This window comes from Phalaenopsis equestris, unplaced genomic scaffold (genome assembly GCF_001263595.1).
Source record: "Phalaenopsis equestris unplaced genomic scaffold, ASM126359v1 Scaffold000002, whole genome shotgun sequence".
Taxonomy (NCBI): domain Eukaryota; kingdom Viridiplantae; phylum Streptophyta; class Magnoliopsida; order Asparagales; family Orchidaceae; genus Phalaenopsis; species Phalaenopsis equestris.
In genome coordinates this window covers 29,031,642-29,047,380 of record NW_018164444.1, presented here as the reverse complement: position 1 = coordinate 29,047,380, position 15,739 = coordinate 29,031,642, and the positions used below count along the sequence as shown (strand labels likewise).

The 15,739-nt window shown below is 35.1% G+C and overlaps 2 protein-coding genes across 4 annotated transcripts in view; one reads left to right on the top strand and one right to left on the bottom strand.

Moving 5' to 3' along the window:
• The window catches only part of LOC110036785 (putative serine/threonine-protein kinase), a 12,656-nt gene extending 10,232 nt beyond the window's left edge, over positions 1-2,424 (top strand). The window contains exons 6-7 of the mRNA XM_020741316.1: positions 742-892; positions 1,854-2,424. Coding sequence (XP_020596975.1) covers positions 742-892; positions 1,854-2,225 — 523 coding nt within the window. The 3' untranslated portion in view covers positions 2,226-2,424. The remainder of the gene's footprint in view (positions 1-741; positions 893-1,853) is intronic.
• Positions 2,425-12,284: 9,860 nt separating this feature from the next.
• LOC110028370 (pentatricopeptide repeat-containing protein At2g29760, chloroplastic) lies at positions 12,285-14,606 on the bottom strand. 3 transcript variants are annotated; one of them, XM_020730210.1, is made up of 2 exons: positions 13,393-14,606; positions 12,285-13,329 (listed from the first exon to the last, which is right to left on the bottom strand). In XM_020730210.1, the coding sequence occupies exons 1-2, from the start codon at positions 14,540-14,542 to the stop codon at positions 12,326-12,328; spliced, it is 2,154 nt and encodes a 717-aa protein (XP_020585869.1). In that variant the 5' UTR covers positions 14,543-14,606; the 3' UTR covers positions 12,285-12,325. The 3 variants fall into 3 exon arrangements, with proteins under 3 accessions (XP_020585869.1, XP_020585876.1, XP_020585861.1); XM_020730217.1 differs by having other exon boundaries at positions 12,285-13,224; XM_020730202.1 differs by having other exon boundaries at positions 12,285-14,606.
• Between the last annotated feature and the right edge of the window lie 1,133 nt (positions 14,607-15,739).

The following is a 15,739-nucleotide window of genomic DNA, read 5'->3' as shown; positions in this document are numbered from 1 at the left end:
CTATATATATATATATATGTATATATAATAGTTCTTTTAGCTATTTTTAATGATATGTACCTTTTTTTTATATTTCCAGCAGTTTGAATTCTACTTCCCCCTTTCATTTTCCAAACATTAGGCGTAAATGCATAAGTTGTGTTTGGAGGCATTGACAAGCCAATGTACCTTAATCTTTTTGGTTAAGGTTACTCTTATTAATGTTATGGTTACTATATTGCATGCAATTTTAATATAAAAAAAAAAGGAAAATCGATCAGTGAAAATTCAGTTTGTACCTTTTTTAATTTAATGTTGATACACTTATCTTGGTTTTCTCATTCCCTCTTTCTTTCTCATTATTATCATTATTGTTATTATAATTACTATAAAAATAATTCTTGTTATTAGTAATTTTGGCATGTTACTTTTATAAATTTTGAAATATGATCATAGTTGATTCCTGAAGTTTTTGAATAATCTCACATGTAATGCTTAAGTGTGATAAGTAAATATATTGTCAACATGTTATACAATGAAACAAGCATATAGATTAGTATTTAGTATTACAGCAGGATGATTTTTACCATAACAATGGGCGAAATCTGGATGGGGATTGACATGGAATTACCTTTACATCGCGGAGAGATTTGACTATTTTTGTTATCAAGACCTCCAAATAACACAAGCACGTGCGCGCTCGCGCACACATATTATATAAACTTGATGAAATTTAATCCGTTAAATATGCGACTTTTGCAGGGGTTACATGGCGCCCGAGTACGCTTTACTTGGACAATTAACCAAAAAAGCAGACATCTATAGCTTTGGGGTGCTCATGCTTGAAATTATTAGTGGAAGAAGCAGTGCAAGATCTGTATGGGGACTTGACATGAAGGTTCTATTGGAATGGGTAATTCTCTTACATGTCACTTTATGCTATTTTCCATGAGCACTGACTAAATCAGAATTTAGCTTCATAAATTTTCTCACTTGATGAAATGCTTATTTTTTTGCCTTAGTTTCCCTCATGCAATCTAGTGTTGCTTAGATGGTCATTTCAAACAGTTTGTCCAATAATCATGAAAAGTAGTTGCATCAAAATAGCATATTGTTTTCTTTGCAGTCTTCAGGAACACCTAACAACCAGAATTACAAATTTGGTAAATAAATAACCAACGAGTGTCTAAAGCCAAAATATACAAAATGAAACTGACTATAGTTTTTATCCGGATATATGTCAAAAAGGCTTTGAATTTTCTTTGACATGGGCATGATATACATTTTGATTGATTCACTTAAAATTATACTCATTCCATGGCAAATGCAGCAGCTTAGAACCACTCATGATGGCCAAAATTTAATAAGAATATTTTACAACAGCAACAACCACAAGCCTTTATCTCACTATGTGGAATTGGCTTTATGAATTCTTTTTATCCATTGTGTCCATTTTCATGTAATTTTTATAAATTAAGATCATTTTTTATACAACACTCAAATCTTTTCAAGTCTACCTTTACCTTTCTTAGCATAAATCAAATCTAAAACACTGCCATTGTCGAGTTCCAAGCCCCAGATGTGTAAAATGTAGGGTTGCTTTAGGTCGTCCACAATCATTGCCGAGTTCCAAGCGCCATATGTGTAAAATGTAGGGTTGCTTTAGGTCGTCCACAATCATTGCCGAGTTCCAAGCCCCAGATGTGTAAAATGTAGGGTTGCTTTAGGTCGTCCACAATCAGCGTAAAACATTTGTCGAAAAATTATGACATAAATCATTGAATCAAATTATTCAAACTAAAAAACATTTCCCCGGACAACATTGTTAATTTTAAGTTGGCCTTAATCTGAGTGACTATTATTGTGTTTTCCAGACATGGGAGCTACGGAATGAAGATAGATTGTTGGATATAGTAGATCCTAAGCTTGCTGAGTACCCCAAAGATGAAGTTGAGCACTTTATTAAGGTGGCACTGCTCTGCACGCAAGCAACTTCCCATCAGAGACCCAATATGAAGGAGGTGGTTGTAATGCTGCAGTCCATCGAAATGGATCTGGATGTCAAGAGTCTGAAACAGCCAGGTATCGTCAAAGATGCAAACCGTTCTTTAGGGATCCTCGGTAAGCTGAAGAGATCTCAATTGCCCAATCACAGCCAATCAAATAGTGCTTCTGACTTGATATCTACAGCTGAAGAGGCAGGAGGCAGTACTCCAATAAGCACATTTGAACTGCAGCCTAGATAGGTGAATCCACAGCCTAGGGAGAAATTAATTCAAATTTCGACCGTTGGAGTCAAAAGGCCAAGGTATATGTAGTGCGCTTTGTGGCCAAGCACTCCAAAAGTTATCAGGTGGTGTATTTTAGGTTTAGTTAGCAAAATACTAGATAGTTTGTAGTGGATATTGATGAATTTAATATTAGGCATGAAAAATACAGGTTATTTAATTAAAATGTATGTAGTATTATGTTTATTTTAATATAAAATTATTTTGTTGGATATGTTAAAAAATTTTATATGTTTATTTTTTTATGCGTAGTATTATGTTTATTTTAATATAAAATTATTTTGGATATGTTAAAAAATTTTATATGTATATTTTTTTATGTATGATTATTTTGGTGGAGTAATCTATATTATTAATTGTTTAATTTATTGTCATTATTTAGGATATGTTTATTTGTTATACGTCTCATTTTTTCTCTTCTTATAAGCACTTTTATTTCAAAATATTATTTGATTCAGCAATAGTTATTACCACATTAGCTTTCTACTATATATATATAGATATGAAGGTTTGTATTTGAGAATACTGCTTCCCATATGTGTAATTCGTCATTGTAGGAATTAAACCCGGGTCAGAAGGGTCTTACGATTGAAAACGTAGCTGTTTACCAACTTGTCAGATGTATTTATAACATTTGTATGTACAACCACGTTAAGAGATCAATAGAAGTTTTATTATATTTTTGTTAATGCATCTAGATGCTAACATGTATTTGCCACTGAGTTAAACAATAAAATGAGACCTTGCATTTTATGGATATATGGATATGGCAAAATGAGAATTCATATCATGTTTTTGTTCTGTATGTGTATGTATAAATATGAAGAGAACAAAATGAATTTTTTAATTTTATTCTAGTTTGTTTTGATGCCATGTACAATCTTATGTGACCCAATTGATTGTAAGTAGAGTCTTGAACACATCTAGCGACCAAATGTCTCAGGATCTCAGAGTAGTTGCATTACATGGAGAATCATCTGAAGAAGATGATGCACAACATCTTTAAGATCTTTTCACAAGTTGTTCATCCTTCTCTTTTCTCTTGTGGATGAGAATTTGTTGTGTTGATTAAGCATTAAATTCAAGTGAAAGCTAATGAATATTGTCTTTTAGAGGATAATATAATTAAAAAATCTTTCCCACATCAACTAAATCAAGTATGATAGATGCTCATTTTTTTAAAAAAAATATTATTTAATTAAATTATGGAGGCTCATTCACATGAAAATTTAAATTTGATGTTATGGATTTGTACAAAGGAAGATTTAATCCCACAAAAAGCATCACTTACTTTAAGCTGAGATTTTCTCTTCTTATTGTTAGTGATATATTTAAGCCTCTTACTTTGCATTACCTTAATGAAGACATTATTATGATTTAATCTCTGGCTTCCTCTAAAAGTGATATATTTAAGCCTCTTACTTTGCATTACCTTGATGAAGGCATTATTCTCTGACTTCCTCTAAGGAGTGTTTCTTATTTTGATGATTTTAAATATAGATTTTTGACTCATTTCACCAGCTTTTAAAAATAATTGAATAACTCCCAAGCTATCAAGAGGTGGGTGAGACTTTCTAACATTTATTTGCTCATTTTTTCTTATGGAAATATTGGATATACAAGATCTTAATACCATAATCTGTTGAAAATTTATTCTTTTAACTTACAAGAATTAAATATATTGGTAAAGTTTTTGGGATTGACCAGTATTCATAATAAAATCAATTAGTATAATTATATTATCATGGTTTCTAAGCCTTTCCTTTATAAGCTCTAAAATGATTCATATGAAAACCCCAAAATCATTGGAGCAAGTTGCTCCAATTTCATTGTAAGGAGATTAAAAATACCATAACACTATACATCTTTCTTAGTAAATATGACCATGATAAAATCAAATATGATTCATTAAAAATGATATGTTTTCTTGAGATCATGGTTACCCGACCTAATTTCTTTTTTGAGTGTTGTTAACAAAGATACCATAAATGTGCACCATGCCATCTATGTTTGAGACAACTAAATACTCTATTTTTAGTAATATCGTGGTTTCAATACATGGAATTGACTACATATAAAGAGAATTATTTGAGTTTTGATCCAGGCCATGAAACTAAAATAGTATATCATTAATAACCTGAGATTAGATATTGATAAAAACATAAATGAAAGAGTATAGAAACAAGACTATCTTAATAAAATTGATTCATAGTATAAGAACCTTTTTTTATAATTCTTGAAGGAGCCATGCTTGAGACAACAATATAGTACAACCCTAAAAGAACTTTAGTTGAGAAAGTTATATGATACCTCCAATTATTGACCTCCACAATAGCTTAACATTATAACAAAATTACTTAGATATGACGACCTTATAAACATCTATTCTAACTTCCGACCATGTAAGTTTGCTAGGGAATAATGTCCAACTTAGCTCAGCACCCTTTTGACTCTAACACAACAAATTTGCTTGGGTGAAATGACCTACATAGCCTCCCACACAATTCCTTTAAGTCAAATTAGCTAAGTATTTTGCTCTCTTAGCAAGTACTTGCAAGAACATTTTACTTTTAAAAAGTTTCCAAACTTCATTTTAAAAAGCCATATAACTCATACCTCTATGGTGGCATCTCCTTGAGAGACTAAAACTCTCAAATTACATAAATTTTTTTTTTTACATGGAATCATTTTCTACCTTATCAAAAACTTAACCCACTTGGCCCCTCTTAGACATGGTTAAGGGTAATAATTCAATGATTAATTATCCCTCTTAACAATCCAAGTTCCATTTGTCCCTTTCAAATAGTCCAAATCATTTATGCAACCTTGATAAATCTAAGTCCTCTCATCATAACCATCTCAACATGCTTAAATCTACTTCATTAAATCGAAGTTTCAAGCTTTACCAAAAGTAATTAAATTGTTATAATTAGGTATGTAATATTCAGATCAATTGGTTATTACTTAGTTTTCAAACATATATAACACATATTTAATGTCATTGTATAATGCAAACAACAATCATGTTCCTGCGCAAGACAATTATTTTTAGTGACAAGCATACTGTCTAGTTATGCCTCATATGTTGTGCAGACATGTAACTAGCTTATCATGCATGACCCTCTTCCTTTTTCAATAAATAATGATCTCCTGTTCATTCTAAGAATTTTGGAAATAGGGAGATAAGAGAGTGAAAGAAGGGGACACAAAAGTAAAGTCCTTTTCTTATAATCATAAAGGAAAGTGTGCTTATGTTGTTTTAGCTCCTTAATTGGATTCTCCATGTTTTTTTTCTTTGGTGGGAGTGTTCCATCTAAAAATATATGTTGCCTTAGATAAGATCATCAAGATCGATAATCTTTATCCATATGGGATAGCTTTCTTAAGGTATGTGCCTTTGGTGCGGTCCTCACAAGTCACTAATAGTTTTAGACCTATCGTGCTAAGAGTGTCCCTTACAAATAAATACTTAATAAAAGTGACCATGATCGTGCAATATTTTAGCACCTATAGGGACATTACATTGCCACCTTAAACTACTTATAGAAGGCTTGGCTAGTCAAAATGGAAGAGAGTGGAAATAATATATCGAGACTGGTCATGCCCAAATACAGAAGAATAACTACCACATTTTATCTCTAAACTTTTAAATGGTCTACTAGTGTGCATAAGTGTTGTTGTGATAAAACAATACTAGCATGATCTTCCTTTATGAAGAAATAAAATGAAATTAAATTAAATCTTCATAAATCTTCACATTAGGTGTGAAGTTCAATTCCTAAATTTTAATGTCATTTAATGCCATTTATCTTTATGATGGGTGTATGATAATGTTGTGAAATCATGCCACATCATAGTATTTTGGCACAAAAAAAAAAAAAACTACGTTCTAATATTTTGATAGTCAAACGGCACATCATCTAAAATTTGCGGTGATACACCTCCAACAAACCTTCATCATCCGATAAGAATCTCGAGGCTTGACATGGATCTCTGATGAGCCCTTAGTGTGTGTTATTTTTCTGCATGTTTTATGTCAATTTAAATCCTCAGCAACAGTGTCAAAAACTTGACCCATCCCAAAATTACGCAGTAATTTAACTTTCAAAAATATGACAAAAAACTTGACTCAGTTTATATTAAGTAGTTAATGTGCAAAATTAAAATATTTATAAAATATATAGAGATTTCTTTAAAACCCCGATATCGATCCCATAAAGAAGTGCAATAAGAAATCTCTTAGGCAACTTATAGTCTACTACTATCAAGTTTTAGTTTGGAAGACAAAAATTCTTATGATAATAACATAAATCACAATATTCAAATTATAAAAAGTAAAGTAAGAAAAACAAGTTAAAATGGGTTTAATGAATGATAACAGAAATGTAACAAAAAGAACAAAGTTTACTAAACTAATTTCTAAACTTCAAAGTTAAATTTACTAAGACTAAACAAAATTTTGTAGCGAAGAGTTCAAATTTAAGAATAAGTTAAAATGGGTTTAATGAATGATAACAGAAATGTAACAAAAAGAACAAAGTTTACTAAACTAATTTCTAAACTTCAAAGTTAAATTTACTAAGACTAAACAAAATTTTGTAGCGAAGAGTTGAAATTTAAGAATACATCTTTCCCCTTTACAATGAGTTTATGGATTGTGAAGAAATTAAAATCATATGAAAAAATATAAAAATATTTTGTGCCAAATAAGAGCAATCATATTATTTACCCTCTTCTGAGTGCATAAAGAACATTGACTAATCTAGAGTTTGGTCCCTAATTTCGTGGTTAAGATCACCCCGGCCACTCTAGAGCTCCCACAACTCCCTCCCCTGAGGGTTAACAACCTCACATTAGTTTCCAATCAACTGAATTAAATTGGGGATTTTAATCTGTTACCTTAAAATCTCTAATTCTGCATCCAACAAAGTATATTTTCCCATTTATTTGTACTCAACCTTATGGATGAAATACTCTCCCAAAAAATCAAATGTGATTCTCCCCACGTTGTAGAAATCATAGCACTTTCAGAACATATGTTTCTCAACACATTTTAACATTTTAATTGGCCAAATCGAAAAGTAAATGAAGATCTGAGTTCAAATCATCACAAATTTTTGACATTTAAAACCGTATAAAGCAAAATCAATTCTTCACAAAATCATATCTCAAAGTAGGGAGAAGGATAAAGAAGACTACTCAGAATTCATGAGAAGGATACGACAAAACACAGATTTCATTAATAAAAAGAAGTTTACAAAACAAAAGAAATAAAAAGCACAACTTATCTCACAATCCTTCCTAAGCACATCCCTAGAAGTTCTCTTCAAGTCTTTCTCTCTTTTTTAGCACCTCAATTCTCTCTTAAAAGTGTAATGAAGAGCTTAGAAGTGTAATGAAGAAGAAATCTCTCACCTTGCCTCTCCTCTTACAATCCTTAAAGAAAATCTACAAGCTCTTGCCTCTCTCTCTCTCTCACGCCACACACACACACATACCAAAAACTCACGCCCAAAACTCATGTTCAAACCCTAGACTTCCCTCTCTTTTATAAAAGGCTGTCTCCCTCCAAAAAGAATATAAAAGACGGTCTCCCTCCAAAAAGAATTCAAAATTCCCTCCAAAATTCTATCCAAAAGTCAACTCTTTTGAACTCAAAAGGCATGTCCAATTATCTAAGAGACATATCATTTCATAAAAGAACCTTTCAAAGTGTTTAGATGCATTGAATCACACTAAGAGGTGTTTAAAACAAGTGTCCCTTTGAAAATTCGCCCAAAATTTGTCCTCAACCGCCTTAATCCGCCAAAAGTAGTCTCTGGCGCATCATGCACAAGTTCTCTGGATTTTGGTGCATCATACGCCACTCTGCAGCAACTCTACCATTTTGCTCCGTTTAGCTCCATTTCAGCTCCGTTTTGCCCATTTCAGTTGTGTTTTGCTCCTGACAGATGTACCTACAAAATAAGCATGAAAATAACATTTCTTTAAAGTATAATTTAATTCAAAAACATGTGAGAAAAGAAAGTAGATTAAGCATAGAAAGATGTATCGAAATGTTCAAAGTCGGAATTTTTTTGTGAGAAATGTAAAGTAGATTAAGCATAGAAAGATGTATCGAAAGTTCCAAGTAGGAATTTTTTTTCTTGCTCATTTTTACTTCAAATTACACCATTTTTACTTTATTTTCTCCAAAATTCCATTTCTTGTACCTAAAACCAAAAAAATCAAAATACCTTCCTTTAAAGTGTAATATCAATAAAAATCATCTTTTAAAGTGTAATATCTCTTCTTTTAAAGTGTAATATCTTTAAAAATCATTAAATTTGAGCATAAAATATATATGAAAAAGTAGGTAATTTTTAGGCGTATCAATCTTAAAGCAACATTTTAGGCAAGAAATGTTCAAACTTTGATTAAAAATTATCCAATGGTATGATTTCAACAAACCTATAGTCAAACTGATCGACTCGATAAGACGGACTCAATGGTACCAATATTAATCTAATATGAACCAAATCGAGCCCTGATCAAGCCATTAAACTATATTTGGAAGTTTTTCAGACAGGGGATCAAACCAATGTTGAATCCAATGAGTTAATAGTTGAATGGAGAGTCTCGACAAGGAAAATCCAACGAGCCTATGATCACTCAATTCCGATATCATTAAGGCACTCAAATATTCATCAAATGACATCTAATCGATGGAAGCCCTCTGAGCCGTCTGATCAAAGGGGTTCGTTATTCTGCATTAATTGCACCTGAAACTATATAAATAGACCCCCACCCCTCTCATAAGAGGGGGGAGGAGAGCTTGAGTTGCGAAAGAATTAGAATCTTGGAGAAGGAGCTAATGTCCAGCACTACCCTGTCACCATCAATGGTCGCCGATCACCGCCGACCGCTAACATGATAAGGACTTGATCAATCAACAGTGGGACTCCAACAATTTTTCCCACGATTGAGTGCCACCCATGTTGTTTCTTTTGTGTATGTTGCCCTATAGTGGGAGCATTTTTTATACTGGCTTTTTTGTTTTGCACAAATCGACCAAGATATCTCTGTTGAACCAACCTTTCAATCTCTTCCTTGAACTGCTTACATGTCTTAATGGTGTGACCACAACTCTGATGGAAATGACAATATTGTTTCTGATTCCCCGAGTTAGGTTTTAGCGGGTGAGGCCACATAATATTTTCCTCACTTTGATGGCCATTAGGATGTTAACACATAATGTGTTAAGTGGTGTATAATCTTTCTTAGGTCAATACTCAATTCGCTGTCCAATTGATTGGGGAGGGAAGTCATGATTCCTCTGTTGTTCGGATTTTGTCCGTTACGAAGATTGATTAGTCTCTGAAGTTACTCTTGCACTTTCCCCAAATTTCTCAATTTGCTACTTATTCGTGGTGATGTCCTCATCCAAAGTAATTTGGGTCTCAACATGGTGGACAAGGTCAACATAAGAACCAACTGTCACCCGCATCAGTGACGAGTAGAAAGGTCCTAGGTAGAGCCTCCTAAGGAAGACTCCTCTCAGTAACTCTGGATCTACTCCCGAAATTTGACGGCTTCAACGGAAAACCTGCAGAAGTAGTCATTGAGCGACTTTCTTTCACTTTAACAAAGTTTTGAGAAATAGGATGAATCATTGATGTTTCATTAGTTTGTCATGAAATGCTTTGGAAATAGTCTAACAAGCTCGTTAAAGGTATTTACAGTGCCTTCTAACAGAGAGTAGAACCAGACGTGAGCTTGCCCTTTAAGAGTGGGTGAAAACACTTAGCACACAAGCGCAACAGAGACAAATTGAATGTGCATGATATTTCAGTAGTGATCAATATGTTCATAAAGTTTAGTTCTCCCTTTGTAAGTGTTAATGCTCGGAAGCTTGAAGGCGCAACAGAGACAAATTGAATGTGCATGATATTTCGGTAGTGATCAATATGTTCATAGAGTTTAGTTCTCCCTTCGTAAGTGTTAATGCTCGGAAGCTTGAAACCCATTGAGATAAGGCTTTGGAGGGCTGTGTCCGCTAAGAGAGAAGATTCATGGATGTTCGGTGAGTGAGGGAAATGATCCTTCTTCTCCAGGGGAAATTTTCCCAGACAAGGCATCGTAGCTTGTTACGAATGACATCATCTGGAGTGACAACAAGGCGTGACGGTGTTAGGCGAGCTGCGTGAGATGGATGAGTGAAATTTGCGGTGTCTATGAGTTCAAAATCCTGTCATGACAAAGGAGGGGCTCCGATACAAGCATTTTTGAGTGGCACGTCTGGTAGGTCATTGTGTTAATGGTAAACAAACTTTATTTAATAGCTCCAAACTTCAAGCTCTCTCTTTAGGTTTGAAGCCTCCCCCACCCCTTTAATGAAAGGAGGAGGGTTGTATTTAGAAAGCTTTTAGGCAATTAATGTGCAGAAATATGATGCACTTTGATCGGACGGCTATGAGAGATTCTTTTGATCATACGATATTTGATCGGTATTTGAGTGCTCTAATGATATCAAAATCGAGCGATTTTAGGATCATTGGATTTATCTTGTCGAGACACTCAATTCGACTATAAACTCACTAGATTCGGCATCCATTTGACCTTCCAAATACATCTGAAAAGCTTCCAAAAGCAATTTAACTTCCCGAGCGGGGCTTGATTTGGTTTGTATTAGACTCATTTTGTATCATTGGGTCTGTCTCGTTAAGCCAGTCAGTTTGACTATAAGTTTGTTGAAATCAGAGCTCTATATGACTCATAATTAAATTTTGAACATTTTACTGCTTAAAAGATTGATTTGAGAACAATATCATATCTCGAAATTCATATCAGATAATGGAAATTTAGTGATGGCGTATCGGATGGCTCTTGCAAAGACTGGCCTTTTGGCAATGAACCGCTAGAGAAATTGTTAATGAGATGGCTACAATAAAAATAAGATTTCTCACTCTGATACAAATTAATTAATTAATGATTATAACACCCCAATAGGAGTATTTACATACCACTGAATTATGAGGAAGATTTACATACATACCACTCAATTCTCATTTATTTACATATCAACACCTAAACATCAAATTTATAACGCCTCAACTATGCATGTAAATTTGTATTTCACTTTCTAAAACTTTAATATTTACATATCAACACCTAAACATCAAATTTATAAAACTTTACATAGTGGAAATTTCAATGTGATATGAAATATTTGGGTGGCAAAAATATAAAAAAGGCAAATTTTAGCTGTTAGATGTGTAAATACCTAGTAATTGTATGGCATTCATGTAAATGCATAGGAATTTTGTATTATTTTATATCATTTAATTACACATAACATTAACTTCTCAGATATCATTAAATTACATATAACAAACCCTATCACATCATCACCAATGATTAGGGCCCCTCGTTCGCTCGAAAATTGATTCAAATTATACAGAGCCGATTTTAAGGCAACCCCAGCTCAACTCAAAATCAGATTATTAACAACACTAGTGGCATTAAGACTGAATTTACAGAATTTAGCTCAGATTTTTAATCACTCGAAAATTGATTCTAATTTGGGCTCCTATTGCTACGAGCAAAAATTTTGGATCGAATTTTTTTCGAGCCGATTTTTAGTGAGCCTGGAGCACAGCTAAAAATCTGATCCTTTCACAGCCCTACCAATAATTAGGGGTGTAAACGAGCTGAACCCGAGCTGGGCTCGCTCGTGTTCCGCTCGTTTGGCGCGTTTATATTTCGAGCTCAAAAAGTGTGTTCATGTTCGACTTGTTTGCTTAGCGAGCTGAACACGAGTCGTTCACTAATAAAGAGTCGTTTTGACAACCCTAATCACGTAGTCATAAGATGTTAAGGATAGGGGCATGATTTAAAACATCATTTGAATCTAAATTAATAAGTTTTATTCTATTTTTTTCATTAATACTTTTAATTGATTATAAATCTTTGTAGCCTTGTAGTCGATTAATTTTTTTAACTTAGTGAACGAGCCGAACACGAGCTTCTTAACGAGCCGAAGAAGAGCTGTTCGCGAACAACGAGCCGTTTTGACAGCCCTACCAATAATCCTTACAAGAACACCTTCCTTGTTTAAAATGATGGAACCTGTACCGATCCCTGATGAGTATCTCCCTCCCGTAAACATCAGATATCAGCTTCCCAACAGAGTGGCAGTCCTCACATATCCTCAGGTTCTTATTAATCCTAATAGCCATAGTCTCCCTCACACTGATCAGCCCATAAGCAATCGCCAGCTTCTCACTGTGCAGACTTAAAGCATGCTCCTTTCCAACTTCATCTTCTACATTCTGCAACAGCTGCGTCCTGTTTGCTTCATAACCCACAGCCTTCAATCTCTCAGTCATCTCCTCCAACTTCTTATATATCCTTTCAGACAAAGGATGCGATGCATCTCCCACTAAGAACTCATGGATCACTCCATCCACCTCCATTGAGCTACACCCAGGCTCCTTCTTCAATCCCTGATCCCTCATTGACTTCCTCAGTCTACCAACATCCTCCCATCTACCAGCCTTTGCGTATAGATTAGAAAGCAGAACGTAAGCTCCATCATTTCTCGGCTCAAGCTCAAGAAGCTTGTGGCAGGCAAGCTCTCCCAGTAATACATCTCCATGCACCACACAGGCTCCCAGCAGTGCTCCCCATGCAGAAGCAGGGGGCTGAAAAGGCATGCTTTTTATCAGCTCCCTTGCTTCTTCCAAACGCCCCGCGCGGCCTAGGATGTCAGCCATGCAACCATAATGCTCAATCTGTGGTGCAATCCCATATAAAGGAAGCATTTTGGTGAAATACATTCTTCCTTCTTCCACCAGCCCGGCATGGCTACAAGCGCTGAGGATGTTGGTGAAAGTAACATGATTGGGCTTGACTTTAGCCACCTGCATCTCTTTAAACAAATCCATGGCTTCCATCCCCCTACCGTGCATCGCAAGCCCTGCAATCATAGAGCTCCAAACAAAGACATCTCTTTTATTGACAGATCTGAAAACCTCAACCGCATTCTCCAAATCTCCACACTTTGAGTACATGTCTATAAGTGCTGTAGCAAGATGATAGTTTAGAACAAAACTATTGCTCTTGAGATGAGAGTGAATGCGTTTACCAGATTCTAATGCACACAACTGGGAGCATGCTGATAATGCTGCAACGAATGTGAGCTCGTCAGGCTCGAGCTTAGCAACATCCCGCAGTTCGTTGAAAGCGGCCAGAGCATCTTTGGGTCTGCCATTCTGTTCATAGCCAGAGATTAACGCATTCCATACGGCAGTATCCCGGTGCGGCATTTCATCAAACACACGACGAGCAGCATCGAATTCAAAAGATTTGGCATAAGCAACCAGCATGGTAGTCCAGGAGATTGAATCCTTCTTCTTCATGCTGTTAAAAAGCAAGCTTGCATCAGCAGAGCTCCCACACTTCGCGTACATGTCGAGGATGGCATTGTTAAGTATTAAGCACTGTTTGATTCCATTCTGCTTGATATAAGAATGCATCCACCAACCGAGCTCCAAGTTCCCTTTTTTCCCACAAGCAGAAAGAAGACTAACCATTGTGACATCATTGGGGGCAAATCCGCTCTGCTCCATCGCCTTAAAAAGCTCCAACGCATCGTTGCAGCGGTCAGCTCGTACCAGCGCCGTGATCATGGAGTTCCAGGAAACAACGTCTTTCTGAGGAATAAAATCAAACACCTGGCGTGAAAGATCTAAGCACCCACAAACAGCATAGAAATGGACTAGAGAATTGAGTATGAAGACGTCAGAATGGAATGGGGATTTGATAACCAGGCCATGGAGTGCGGAACCCTCTCCGAGCATCTCGAGTTCTGCCGCAGCTTTGATTACGAAAGGGAAGGTGAAGCGATCGGGGGAGTGAGGGCTGGAGGTGAGCATGCGGGAGAAGAGATGGAGGCTGAGGTAGGGGAGGGGGCTGGAGGCGAGGGAGCGGATGAGGATGTTCCAGGAGTATAGATTTGGATGAGGGATTTGATCGAACAGCCGGAGGGCGTAGGGGAGATTGCGTGAGGGGGAGAGGGCGAAGGATGTGAGGAGGCGGCTGGCAGCGTAGGGATGGCGGAGGAGGTCGAAGCGGAGCATGCGGGCATGGATTCTCTTGAGATCGGCGGTGGTGAGGGTGTTATGTTCGTCGAGGAATGAAAGGATTGGGTGGTCGGCGGGAAACCGTTGGCTTCCATTTTGGGACCTAGGGTTTGCTGCGACAGGGATGAGCGGCCCTATTGTTGTTGTGGCCATGGTGGTGGCTTGTTTCTTATGTGATCATGATATGTACATTACTTGATTATAATTTAAATATATTTTATCATAGTTTGTTTTGCATTCATAGTTTGGTTAATTTTTTATCATTATTTAAAGATTATTATATAAATGTTTAAATATAGGTTATAAAATAGATTAATATAATAGAGAGCAATCACACTCTACGAAGCTTTTTCGGATGTACAAATTTCATTGGTTATGATGAGAAAAATCGTTGTTTTTGTTTTTTCCGACTTTTTATCAACGATATTAAGATCATCCGTAAAACACTTGTCAGTAAATTAAAAAACGACTGAAATCCCAACGGGATTTAATTACCCACGCATGACCGACGGTTTTAACTCCCCCCGCCGGACCGACAATTTAATGTTGTAGTTTTTTTTTTTTTTTTTGGTAAAATTTCAAATCGTCCTGGTTGATCCGTCGGTAATAGCGACAACTTACACCTTGGAAAAGTATCGCACATGTCACTTTATTGGTGAAAAAGTGTCATGTCCGTTGTTTTCAGAGGACTCGTGCATTCTGTAGGTTTGGTAATAGCGACAACTTACACCTTGGAAAAGTATCGCACCTATCACTTTCTTGGTGAAAAAGTGTCATGTCCGTTGTTTTCAGATGACTCATGCATTCTGTAGGTTTGGCGTTTCTAATTCATCGGTTATAAAAGTTGACCTTAAATTGTAAGAAAAGTGTAGGGCATGTTATTTTCGTGTGACAAATGAGTATTTATTTTTTAAGCAAGTTTTCATAAGCATTAAAAATAAAATAAAATAATATAAATTATTAAATAACTGAAAATAAATTTAAATGATCCCAAGAACCTTTTTAAGGCCATTCACGACCCTAAACAAAATTCCTATGTCAATTTCATAATAAACTTAAAATAAATTAACTCATTAAATAAATAAACAATTAATTGATCCAAAAATTTTAAAAAACACAAAATTTAAAAGTTTTAATGATAACATGATATTAAAAAGAATTATTATTATTATTATTATATTTTAACATGAAAAATATCTTTTATAAGTTTAAATTTAAAATAATTTAGACAAATCACACAAAACATATAATTTTAAAATACCATATATATATGTATGTATGTATATATATGTATGTATGTATGTATGTATAGATATGTATGTATGTATGTATATGTATGTATGTATGTAT